Source organism: Triplophysa dalaica, chromosome 16, assembly GCF_015846415.1.
Source record: "Triplophysa dalaica isolate WHDGS20190420 chromosome 16, ASM1584641v1, whole genome shotgun sequence".
NCBI classification, from domain to species: Eukaryota; Metazoa; Chordata; class Actinopteri; order Cypriniformes; family Nemacheilidae; genus Triplophysa; species Triplophysa dalaica.
The window spans coordinates 19,646,186-19,658,910 of record NC_079557.1 but is presented as its reverse complement, the minus strand read 5'-3'; the positions used below and the strand labels follow the sequence as shown (position 1 = coordinate 19,658,910).

Sequence of the window (12,725 nt, the reverse complement as noted above, 5' to 3'; positions counted from 1 at the left end):
AAAGTAAAAATGAACGTTCAAAACACATTAAAGTGCAACTCCCCAGTAACCACAAAGAAACACCAAAACCAGCCAGAACATCCTAGAAGTGGCATTTTTTCCCCACTTTATTTTAACTCCCTATTTTCAACCAATACAGAGTCTGGTAATTATTTCCCTCAACAATTTAAAAAGAACAGGTGAGAAGGTCTGATCTAAAGTGCATCCTAATTTCTTTCAACAGGGACGAGGTGAGTAGATTTGAGACTTGAAGTGAAACGCTTCATGCCTCAACATCATCAATTCTCCCTCTCTCTGTCTTTTCCTCTCTATCATTCCTTTTTCTTTTTTCTGTCGCCTGCACATTAAAGTCAAGCCCTAATCACTGTGGGGACTTAGCCAATGATGTGCTTATCAAACGGCATATTTCAAAAAGAGATCTTAAAAGGCCTGAGGGCAAAGATGCAATAAGAAAGCATTTGTAGCTGGATGAAAGGGAGAAAACGACAGAGAGAAAGAGAGAGATACGTACGGACCTTGCATCAGAAATGGAGTGAGCTTATTAGCATATGCCGTTTAACTGGGCACAGGGACGGAGAGCCAGTCAACGAATACCATGGAGCATGAGCGTACGTCTTTTCTCTTTTATTCTTGCCTTTCCACGCTCCTCCCTAAAAAGGTCCAAAAAGAATAAGAGAACAAACACTTATTCTAACAGGCAGCCGCCTTGAAGTGGAGGCTCATGGGAGAATTGGTGAGGTGGCTTTATTGTTAAGCAGACGAGTGGGGAAATAAGCCATGCATCCTCCTGCCTTTCTCTCTCCATCTCTCGCTTTCTCCAAAACTGAACAAGCCCTTAGTGTCAGGCAGTCAACTTTGATACAAGCAAAAGCAACTCAGTCGCTTCAAAAGACAGCAAAGGGAAAACATTATCAACACATCCAGCACACTTAAAAGGGCTCCTTTTAGCTCTCAAGTTGGGCGTGAGGGGCATGTTGTCACAAAGCCAGCTTTAAACTTGGCGTGCGACTGCGTTTTCTATTCCCTCTTCCTGCAGAGTCTTAAGATGATGCTAGTGCACGGCTTGCATAGCGCCGTGCGATGCCTGTTGAATATGAAACTCTGTTGTGAAATGACCACAGTTCTGGGGATTGTGGTTTGTTGTCACAGATGCTTTGGAAAAAAACTATTCTTGAGCGTGAATTAGTCTGTAGTGTCGAAATAAAGAGAGAAGAGCCTGGCAAAATAAAACATTTTTATGAGTAGGTCTTTATTTGTGTGTATTTTGTTTGCTCTATTTTTGCCACGCTTTGTGCGTGTAGATGTTTTCTTATTCATGTGCCTGTTGGGTCGCACGGTCGATAAGAAAAGTCAGCATTGACAGTGTCAATGTTATAATTGTATAAACTAAATTGAATAATCTATCAAACATCAGATAACAGTGTTAAAGTTTTGTTCTCATCCGACATTTTCCTTAGATTCAAATTGTTAATATTATCGGTGTTCCAGTTAAGCAAGCCATAGGCAACAGTGGCATGTAACGCAAACGCTAACGGGTGACAAAAGTTGAGAAAATATCAAGCGACCAGTTCTCCTCTGGTTTATTTGTTACACCATTTGGATGAATGACTTATCAATGAGTTTGACGGCCCGTTGTCATATGGCAAGATTCTACAATTTGTCCTATTGTGTGGAAAAATAACTGCATACATATTAAATACCAACACAGTCTCACAGCAATTTGTGAAATTTTCTCGAACGTTAATCTATTAATTTGTGTTCTTCAACACAAACTTCCCCCTTTTTTCGTGTCAGTCACCAAGCAATTTTTGCATGTCACCCAGGCACGACTTTCTCTCATATGCATACATATATATATATTAACGCAATCTGATGGAAGTAATTGTGACTTCAGGTTAGAAGTATTTAAATGTACATACACGCGGCCTGTGTATGGAAAATAAGAGGAAATTTGTGTTGATGAACACGAATTAATAGATTACAGTTTGTGACAATTTCACAAATTCCTATGAGACTGGGTTGTAAATAAATATTATTTTTGGTGAGTAGGCCTAAATGATAATAATTTTAAGCAAACTGTATCTTTAACCAACAAAATTCCCTTCAACCAGAAAGTTCATGTTTTTGAACAACTTTTTGGCAGGTGGTCCATTCTTTAAACCAGCACCAAGATAGATTTTAACCACTATGAATCAGCCTAAACCATCATGAAAATTCCTGCTGATCTTTTCAGTATTGCAGGGTGAGGGGTCTCGCTGGAGGAATGTGAGCGAGTGAGAACAAAAGTCCGTCACAGTGATCCCGTGCATAGGGTTCCTTCATTGTGATTCCTACAAATCAATTTGGGATTATGAGACCAATTACCCTAATTACGCCCCTTTGTGTTGTTCTTTTTCTTCAACTGCTCATTCTTCCTTTAGCTGCGTTTGGATCTTGAAGCTGTTTTGTGGCTTCATCTTTTGTGCTGATATTGCCTCATAGTTTGGGAAAGTCCCCCTTGCACAAACACAAGCCAACATTTCTATCCCAAGACGGCCGACACACCCTTTAGGTCTGAGATTTAATGTATCAAGCAGGGCTCCAATTGGACTATCAACATTTGCTCAACAAACATGATTTCTTTCTCGGCTATTTTGTTATATTTTGTTATGTTGCTCTGACGCTGAAACACAATCAGCCTGGACGTGATGAGCAAGGAAATAAATCTATAGACACACTACACATTTGCCTACACACCCACAATTTCTGTCACATGAAATCTGTTCAACTTGTATTGTCTCTGACAAGAGAGTTTAACCAAGCTATAACAAGCACACAAAGCATGTAAGGATGCCAAGACAGTAAAGAGAGAGAGAGCGAGAGAGAGAGCGAGACAGAGAATGAGAGCGTTCATTTATTTGATCTTTTTGGTGGCAGAGAAATTAGTATGAGCAGATTATTATTTTTCCTTTACAAAGCATTCATGTTTGAAGGTAAAACATAAAATTGCGTAAAAGCTGCCTTTCTTAAAAGGAACTTCGATACTGAGACTTTTCCCCTGACAAACCCAATCGACACGGAAGCCCATTACAAAGGCGTCTTATTAGTGTCGACTGATTTTACAAGATTGCTATCTATGTATAATTAAGCCCCAAGCGCATCCAGTCACATTCGTACATACTATCTTTTGATAACATATTCTCATGACACTCAGGAGCTCTTTTGATAAGTAATAAAGAGAGACAATCTGATCTGGGTTATCAACTCCATGATTGGCTTCTCGACTTTCCAAACTTTTGAACAAAAGAATGCATCAGTACATATATTTTTTTATGTCAAGTTTATTTTATTTATTTATTTTTTTCTTTTCTTTCTTTTGCTCTGGGTTATATTGCAGTTTTATTTGAGGTCTTTTTTATGTGAGACATGATTGATTTGTTAGATTGAGAGGTTGGATGCTTTCAAAGCTAAGCTATTCCTAATTGTAAAACTTTATAATGTCTCATTTTGAAACTCTCTACTCTGTTTTAGGGTGAAACTTTTTAATTATTGGTCTGAGCAATATATATGACTCATTGCATACATCTTTGTTATTTGAATACTACATTTTATTGTGAAATTGTATTATGTATTGAAATCATTATTAGTTTTAATATGTGAGGAAAAGTTTTTTTTAATTAAAATGTTATTCATTTGAAGCCATAAAGTAATAGTTTCAGAGAGTATTATAGTAAATTGTTTTAATATGCAAGGCTAAATCTATGCCTACACTCTATAAAGCAGTATTCATCGAGACGTGTGAAATTTCACAAACCTGTTGCTAAGCGATGAAAAGGACGACAGAGCTTCAACATATATATTTATATATTTATGTTTTATTTATATTTCTGTTCTTGAAGGATATCTTGTACACCAAATATCCCATTGGCAGTAAGCGCATTCAATGTGTTTAGAAGCCATAAACAGTCACTTTGTTGAACAAACACAAATACAAAATTAAAATTACAACAAAATAATGGACCGCATGTAAATAACATACAAAAAATCCCATGCCTACTCAGTAGGTAACTACAGCAACTCCTCAAGATGTAGATATGTACATTTCGTTACAAAAATATAGTTTATAGTTTTCTTTTTTGCTTACATCCCAAAGAAATGCAGTGCCCTCATATTCATTCCCTTCTATCCTTGAAATGACTTTCTGAATATAGAAAAGAAAAACGAAAAGAGAACAAAAAAAGAGATCCCTTCCACCTTAAGGCTAGATGCAAAGCATCCACATGCTGATACCTGTCAAAACATCTGCAAGGCTTCACAAAAGGCACCAAAACAATTAAAGATTTGTGGCTGTGATTCTTTTCGGATGTTTTCCCCTCCGTTTAGCAGATTTTTGTTGTCACATTTGATAAAGAGAAAGATAGTACCAGTGGCTGATATTTACAAAATAAGAGAAACGAACATCACGCTTCCACATGCGTCAGAGTACTTAAGTGCTTCTAGTCAAACAAGGTCAAGAACTTATCACAGCATTTTTACTACGTAATACAGAATGTATCTTATAAAATATGGCCCTGCTCAATTGAGAATAATACAATGCAAATATTCAAATCAATTTTCACAACAATGGTACGAAAAGGTCAAAACGAAAAGGAAACATGGCACATGTACAATATACTGTAGCTTATGTATATTATTCATCAAATGTCTTTTGTAACTGTACACCTGTCGAGTCAAGCTTCTCAGCCTGAAGCCCACAGGCTTCCATTACACCATTAATGTCCTCATTCTGCGTTGCAAGTACGTCTGTGCATGCACAGTCTTAAGAGAAACGTGCCGAAGCCTGTTGCTTTTGTTTGTCGTTCGAGTCTCGTTTGAAAGGAAAGGATTTTCGATGGGGGAGAACGACACAAAAATCCCTTTTGTTTTCAAATGTTCTTGCAGAGTCTTTGACTGGTTTGCAACTGGACCATGTTGGGAGCATGGACAGAAAAGTGCTTCTTGCAGAGGGGAGTTCAAAGTCATTGATGCTTTCTGTTTTGAGCCAGTGGAGGCTGGAGGGTGGCAAAAGTCTCAGCAGATGTCTACTGTCCGCGGGGACAGAGCAGCCTGCATGTCGGGAAGCGGGGTGGTGACGGGAGAACTGTAGATGTTACTGGCCACCGAGGACGAGAAGGAGTTGGCCATCTGTGTCTGGAAGGAGCTGGTTGCGCAGGGGTAGGTGGTTGCGATGGAAGGGGAGGGGTAGGAATTGTGGACGGGAGAGGAGTAGCAGGAATTCACAGGGGAAGGGAAGGAGGACACCGGGGATGGGTATGATGTGATGGGAGAGGGATAACTGGACACTGGAGAGGAGGCTGAGAGGGAGATGCTGGAAACCGAGCTCTGTACAGCCACAGCGCCCTTTTCTGCCTTCTTGTCCTTTTGCCGCAGGTGGATTTTAGTGTGCCGTTTGCGCTCGTCGCTGCGGGCAAACTTGCGGCCACAGATCTCGCAAGCGAAAGGCTTCTCACCGGTGTGCGTGCGGATGTGGGTTGTCAGGTGGTCGCTGCGGCTGAAGTTGCGCATGCAGATGCGGCACTGGAAGGGCTTCTGGCCCGTGTGGATGCGGATGTGACGCGTCAGCTCGTCTGAACGTGAGAAGCGACGGTCGCAGGTCTCCATGGGGCATGCATACGGGCGCTCATGTGGGGGTGTCTTGCTGGGCCGGTTGGGGTACTTGCGCATGCGGCTGGGCTTGATGAGCGGAGACTGGTAAATGCTTTTCAGGTCCTGAGAACCCGTCTGAGTGGCAAAGGCCTTGATGGTGGACAACGGCGTCAGGGAGGGCTGCTGACCTGCTTGGGTCTGGAAGGGCTTCTGATCAGGGGCCACCAAGTTGATCTCGCTTTGTTGCTGGGGGAACAGATAGTCTGGGATTATTGGCACAGGGAAGCTGGTGGCCTTGTTGTTGGAGTAAGTCGAAGGAGGGTACTGCAGTGTGGTGCAAACCGTGGTGGGAAAGTTTGCGCCGGGCTCAGGGAAGATGTCTGGACTGGCGCTGGAGTAGGTGGGTGCTGCCGAATAGATGGGGTTGGGCTCGCTATGGTGGATGGAGCAGCTCATGCTGGCACTGGATGTGGAAGAGGAGGTTGCGATAGAAGACGAGGAAGATGAGGGAGTTCCCTGAGAGCTCGAAGAAGTTTGGATGGAGGTATGGGGTGAGTTGATGGTCACCAACCCATTCACCAGGCTGAACAGGGGCTCAGCCCACAGACTGTTGCTGCAGTTGGTGGCGGGTTCGAGGGTGAAACGGCCGGTATAAGAGATGGGGGGCAGCCGTTGGGTATAGCTTTGATCAGCCATAGATTTATCCATGGAGATTTCTGAGAGTGTGTCTGCAGAGGCAATAACAAAACAGAGCAAAAGAGAGTTAAACATCAGCAGGTTCATTCTTAATTATCCTATTTCAGTGCACATAAATGATCCCTGAGGTGTTTTAGTTGGGGGTCCTGCTGGCTGTTGAGACAATCTCAGACAGAGCAGCAGGTGCGGATGGAGTACAGGGGTGCTCCCCCCAAACGCACACACACACATTCACCGATCTCCCTCGGAGACGAGAGACAGCACAAGCATAAACCATCTGCATGTGCGTTTCCCTAAGCTTGTCTCTTTCACATTCCTGTCAACCCTCTCTCTTTCTTTCTTCCCCTCATTTTTAGCTCAGATTTATTCAGTCTTTACTATATTATACATTTGAAAACAAGCAGTTCTGCAAACATGAAATTCTCTATTCATTTAAGGCATTTAACATGCTTAATAATTCAGAATTGTTTTTATCAATTAGAAAAATGTCATTTAACCTTTTCACATTTCTTTGCTTTAATAATAGTTTGTACTAATTGGTTTAGTTTTAATACACAATGCTTCTAATATTGATCATTTTTAATATTGAATTTATAGGCTATTGAATTAACTTTTTTCGTGAAAACTGTTTTTCTACACATGACTTCTCGACACAAAACCAGCATGCAGCATTCTACCTATGCCATTTAATGAATAAGGCTTCAGTGCTTACCTCCGGCAAGGTGATCAAACTGATCTCCCGGATCCCCAGAGCCGAAGCCCGTTCCTTCAGGCGCAGAGGCATTGAGGAAGGGAGTCCCTGCGGAGTTGAGCATGATCATCTCTTCCAGCTTGGGGTAGTTATCCATGGGGGAGTGAGGGAAGCTCAGGTGGTCTGAGATCTGCAGAGCAGGCAGAAGCATCTCTGTCTTGGCTGCAGCCATCTCTCTGGAGTGTGCTCGAAGAGAAGAGAAGTATGCAGGAGAGATCAGCCGCGAGCCCTCTGGGACGACAAGCGTGAAGATGCTGCGTTGTCTGACTCTCCTCTCTGGATGATCTCCTGATCACTTACAGAACTCTTGCTCTTCTTGTTCCCCCTTTTCTCCTTGTTGTTTGTCCAAGGAGGCAGAAAAAATCCACTACGATTACAAAGACTGAGATTCAGAATGTCCCTTTTAGTTCATTCCCTAACGTAGAAAATTCAGTTTCACTTTTTGTCATCAGATCAGATCGTGTTCCAATTTGCTGTTTAGTTGTTGTTGTTGTTGTTTTGAATTCACTTATCACATTTATTTAACGTGTCAAAATGTATTTGGATATATATATATAGCAACGTGTTGCCTATCAGCTATCTGCACTCGCGCTGAATCGCTTGGGCTCTCTAGGCTCTTTCTAAGCTCAGAGAATCCCCACTCCTTTATATATCCTCTTGCCGTGACGTAGATGTCCATATTTGGACTGGAGGAAGCCCATATTTAGGCACTGCAGTGGAGGACACATGACGTTTGCCTGGAGGTAAAAAGCAGGTCGGGGAGCTTAAACGTTAAGTCTGTGCATTAAATGGAGGGGAGATGCCCGTTCCTCCTCCACAGCAAAGCGTTGCGTGGTAAGCATAGAGTGGCTGTTAGAGAAGCCGAGGAGCAATTCTACATTTTCTCCTGAAAAATTCATTGAAATATTCGGGTTCCCCGTCTGCGCTGAAGCAGAGCACTGGCCGGAAGATTCCGCTCCGCCATGCCATATAAGGTCGTGACTACATAAGGCATGATTCCGGTGGGTTTCCACTTCCATGCCCTTATTTGGAGTTTCCTGATGTAGCGCTGATCGGCGCTTGGCAGTGAAAGGAAGGCTCGGGTGCATTTGAAGTCCAGAGCTCCGCACAATAACTAATGTCAGCACTATGTTGCCTCGCCCGCTCCGAGATTTATGAGAGATAACTTTTTCCTGCGTGCTTATTAAATTCAATGCAAAACATAAAACTTGAATAAAGCCGCTTTGTTTATTAAAACAATCCAATCTCTTCAAATAGATGTGTAATCGTTACGTGAGGAAGGCAAACTGACACAATGCGTGAATGAAGTAGGCAGAACTCAATGTGCAACTAAAAACGCAGAAAAAGTGTTGCTTTCAACATTTTACATAAACGCAGATTCCGACGCTCTTCCGGAGATATTACTTTCACACATCCCGCTTTAATATGATTATTTGAGCAGCAGGCCGCATACATATTGTATATATGACACGAGTTATACACATTAAATGCATCACACACATGCTACCCCGAGGATCTTGCTTTATATTTCAAACACATGATCTTCCGTATTTTATCGTCGTTTACCATTAAGCTCGGTTGCTTTTTTTGATGGAGAAATGACATTTGGCGATTCAGAGCACGGTCGAGCCCGTGGCACTGATGGATGCTCGCTGCTGACAGAGGAGAGAAGAGGTCTGTTTAATTGGGGGATGTCCCGGACTCGATACACAGGGATCCTCTCTGTCACTCAACCCCCGACACCCATGCAAATAAGCGCTGCAGCATGCTGTCCGGACGCCGGCGGTGTACAGATGCTTGCTGTGTAAATTGAGGAGAGGAGCAGGGAGCGCGCCGTGCCTTTGGCAGGGAGATCGATGTAACTTTGCTGACTCAATGGACTTCAGTCTGAGCAGACGCCATATTTAATTTAACGAAAACGGGGCTGGGAGGGAATGAAATATACCTGGGTGTTGATGAGAATTAAAATATGTATTTGTGTAAATTTGATAGTTACAAAAAAACAAGAACGTTTGTAACAACTTTGACTTATTGCCCAGCAACGTTGTTTGTGCTGAATTAAATTTGGCAAACCGGACACCTTTCTTACTGGCTTTCTTGTAGGTTAACGGAAAAAGCTGTGGATTAACTAAAAGAAACGATATATTTACTGGAAAAATGCATTGATATTTTGGTTTCGCTGAGGTGTTTATTTGGTGACATGAACTTGGCTGCGAAGCTGTGTAGTTTTCCTACAAGGTCAAGAATTTCACAGATGTCCACAAACAAGTGAAATATCACTAAACAATCAGAACAAAGACACAAGTGCTTTTGCCATCAGTTGGGCTAAAGAAGGCTGAAGTATGATATTAAATAAGAAAAAAAGAGGGTGAGCCTTAATTTGATCTATTTTTTAAAGTAGATTAAAAAGTAAAGTTGATTTGATAATTGAGGTAAACATTGAATTAAGGTATAAAAATAAAAACGCAGGACTGTAATCAGGAAAAAAAACTTGATAAATATATACATATACATAAAATATTAACTCTCCAAATGCATATTTGTATTGTAAATCTAAGGACCTACGGTAAACCAATTTTATGTTATCATGTTAAAATAAAGCATCAGTCATCTTAAAATGGCCTAGCATAGAAAATCGGACTGACCATTAAAGATTAACAGGGTCATGCTTGTAGATTTTACATAATAGGCTTGACAGAGAGAAATATAAGCAAATGTACTCCTTCAGGAGTTTTCAACAACTCTCTAAAACCAAACCTTCCAAAGAACAGATGAGGTTGCATTTAGTGACTCACATATAAGTTTAAAGAGAGCGGTGGGAGGGTGTTCCCTTCACCAGGGAATGGGGGTGGAAGATGGGACATCCAGGACACCCTGGGAAGGTTGTCTAACCTGATGTCTATTGCCTTGTGTGTGTATATAAATGTTCATGTGGAGGGGGTTTCTCCTTTTCCTTGTTATGAAAGGCCGGTTCTCCCCGCACCTACGCTGAAACCCACGCCTGTGTCTGTCCTCGCTCGCTCGGTCTATCGCCCGCTGGTTAATATTTCATTAAGATCTGCCAGCCAGCCTGGGTACAGCGAGCGAGAGAGAGAGAGAGTGAGAGCGCTTCACACCCCCATGTTCTGAGGCAAATACCAGGCATCTGCTGGAATTAATCATTGGCTCTAGCTGGCAGCCTGATGGAGATGCTCTATCTCTCTCTGTCTCTCTCTCCTTCGCCCACCTCTGCCAACCCCCCCACCTGTGCCATCTCCATCATCAGCGTAAAGGTGAGCCCGCCGGGGGTGGCCGAAGAGCAGACAGAATAACCGGCTGATGTATGAGCTTTTGACAGTCTATAACACGATTTAGGGAGGGGTGGAGCATGAGGGCGCGCATTATTTTAGCTTCGGGAGAAAGATTGTCCAATCTGACAGTTTACACACAGTGCACATCATGGATGGCAAGGAAATATTTAAAAGACAAATTTTTATGTTTTGATTTGAACTTCTAGATGATCTTATACAACAAGTAATGTTCTTGTTTTATTGGATGTTCCTGTGGCTCATTTAGAGCATTGCATCAGCAACGCAAAAGTCGATAAAAAAATGTATACTATACCTTGCTTTGGATTAAATGCATAAACGTAAATGTTGATCAACAAGTGTGCCAATATGACGCACAAACACAGGGAAGACAAGACTTTGCAAACTGGACGAACATTTGTCTTTATTATTCTTATGGACACTTTTGTTTTTTTATCTTCCAACAATGGCATCTTCCTTCTTGAACTTCGAAACAGTTGCAATAAACGCTGCAGCAGGAAGGAGATAAAGTAGTGATATGCTTGACTAAAGACTCAATAGCCTTTTACAAGGGTTTTACTCAATCTAGTTTCTGGCCTGGTTAGGCCTTTCAACACTGCAGCATTAAATGTTTATTGCTTCAAATCAACGTCCATGACTTGGGTAAGGAGCAAATAATGAAACATGGTTTTAAACAGAGAAAACTGATCATAAACTGATCAAAATTAAAATATGCTGTGTGTATATACTTTATATAAATTCGACAAATAATATAAAGTAAGTTTACTTCTGTACTTCTGTGTTTTTTTCCGTAAACATACATGTGTCCTTGATACGTTCCATTAAAATATTTTACCCCACCTAACCCGAGGACATTCATCCCGCTCAAAAGTACATTAACCACTAACCGCAGGGGATTTGTCATGACTGTGATGTCGGGCCTGAAGCGCGACTTACAGTGTGTTCTGACATCTGATGCGCACGACCATGTCATTAATATGAAAAATGCCACAGAGCCATTGCCCTCTTGAGAGTTTTAGCTGGCTGAAGGTTGCGGGCGACAGCCAAACAATTACCTGTACCCACGAGGCAGCGAGAAACCGGCAGCTTCTGAGACCTGCCCCCAACTGAGTCATTGCCTGCCTTTGTGCTCTGTTTGATGTGTACAACAAAAGGAGGTTCAGCGATGTGTCAGAGGACCAGTACCTAAGGCATATCTGTTGCATTTAAGGGGACTTCAGGTAAATAACTGCTGCAGATTTAGTTTACTAATGCACAAAAGATATTTGACGGGACCTAAATTGCCCAAAGGCTTCAGAGTCTGAAACCAGGAGGATTCATGTCACTTTCGAGCATACGTTTTTCACCCTAAATGGTTAGGCTTTGTGTGTCATGTGTGAGTAAGATATTTACAGTGAAATAGAAGTCAAGTTATTTTTAGTAGAAACTGATGCAAAACAACAGAGAAGTGAAACCGAATGACTTGCACATGCTTTGACAATAAGATTGAGAACTGAACCTTGACTGTTCCATGGGTTTGGTACAGTTTTTAACGGACGGTAGCCTTGTTGTCTCTTATGCAATACTTTCCGTCTGTGTTTAGTTACTGAATGTGTAAACTGGTAGCGAAGTGTAGTGGTAAAACCAACCAAATGTTTTCCTTGGGTGTGATTCTCTTTAGAATTCATTTTCACGGTGTCACTTTTTTTATTCATATGTTGTGAAGTTAAAAGATGTTAAAGGGATAGTTCACCCAAACATAAATCTATCATGATTTTCTCACCCTCATGTCATTCCGAACCTGTCTGACTTAAAGAAGATATTTTGAGTCAAGTTTGTAACCAAACAACATTGGACCCCATTGACTTCCATTGTATAGGCACAAAATCTCAAAATGTTTTCTCTTGTGGTCCACACTATTTTAAGTTTTCCTAAAATACAAGCCGTACACCTTGCTTTCGTTGTGTATTTGTGGACACAATATAAGGTGAGCCTGGGATGGAAAGCGAACAATTTTTTTTGTCGATTCAGGATCGCCTGCAGGTAGCTCAACAGCACCTTCAGTTAGAAATAGGGGACGCTTAAGAATCATACAATAATCATTTCCATCGGTACACAGAATGTCACGAAGGATGACGGGCAGGAGCGACAAGTGAACCCGAAATCATTCAGACGAACAGCAGTGGCTGTACTTGGGCAAAAGAGTGAATAAATCAGAAGCCCCTGTCAGAACGGTTCTAGTCCAGATCTCACTGGTGGTTGGTGAGGTGGTTTACTATAGTTTGGTTATATAACATTCTCCTCTTGGAACATGGAAAAGCTTTGCTGGTTGTTGAGTTCATAAACTGGATGATTGACACCAAGGT

The 12,725-nt window shown here is 41.8% G+C and overlaps 1 protein-coding gene across 1 annotated transcript; it reads right to left on the bottom strand.

Moving 5' to 3' along the window:
• Window positions 1-3,834: 3,834 nt before the first annotated feature.
• On the bottom strand, window positions 3,835-7,679 carry egr1 (early growth response 1). Its single transcript, XM_056770202.1, has 2 exons — window positions 7,034-7,679; window positions 3,835-6,353 (listed from the first exon to the last, which is right to left on the bottom strand). The coding sequence occupies exons 1-2, from the start codon at window positions 7,242-7,244 to the stop codon at window positions 5,050-5,052; spliced, it is 1,515 nt and encodes a 504-aa protein (XP_056626180.1). The 5' UTR covers window positions 7,245-7,679; the 3' UTR covers window positions 3,835-5,049.
• Window positions 7,680-12,725: the final 5,046 nt, after the last annotated feature.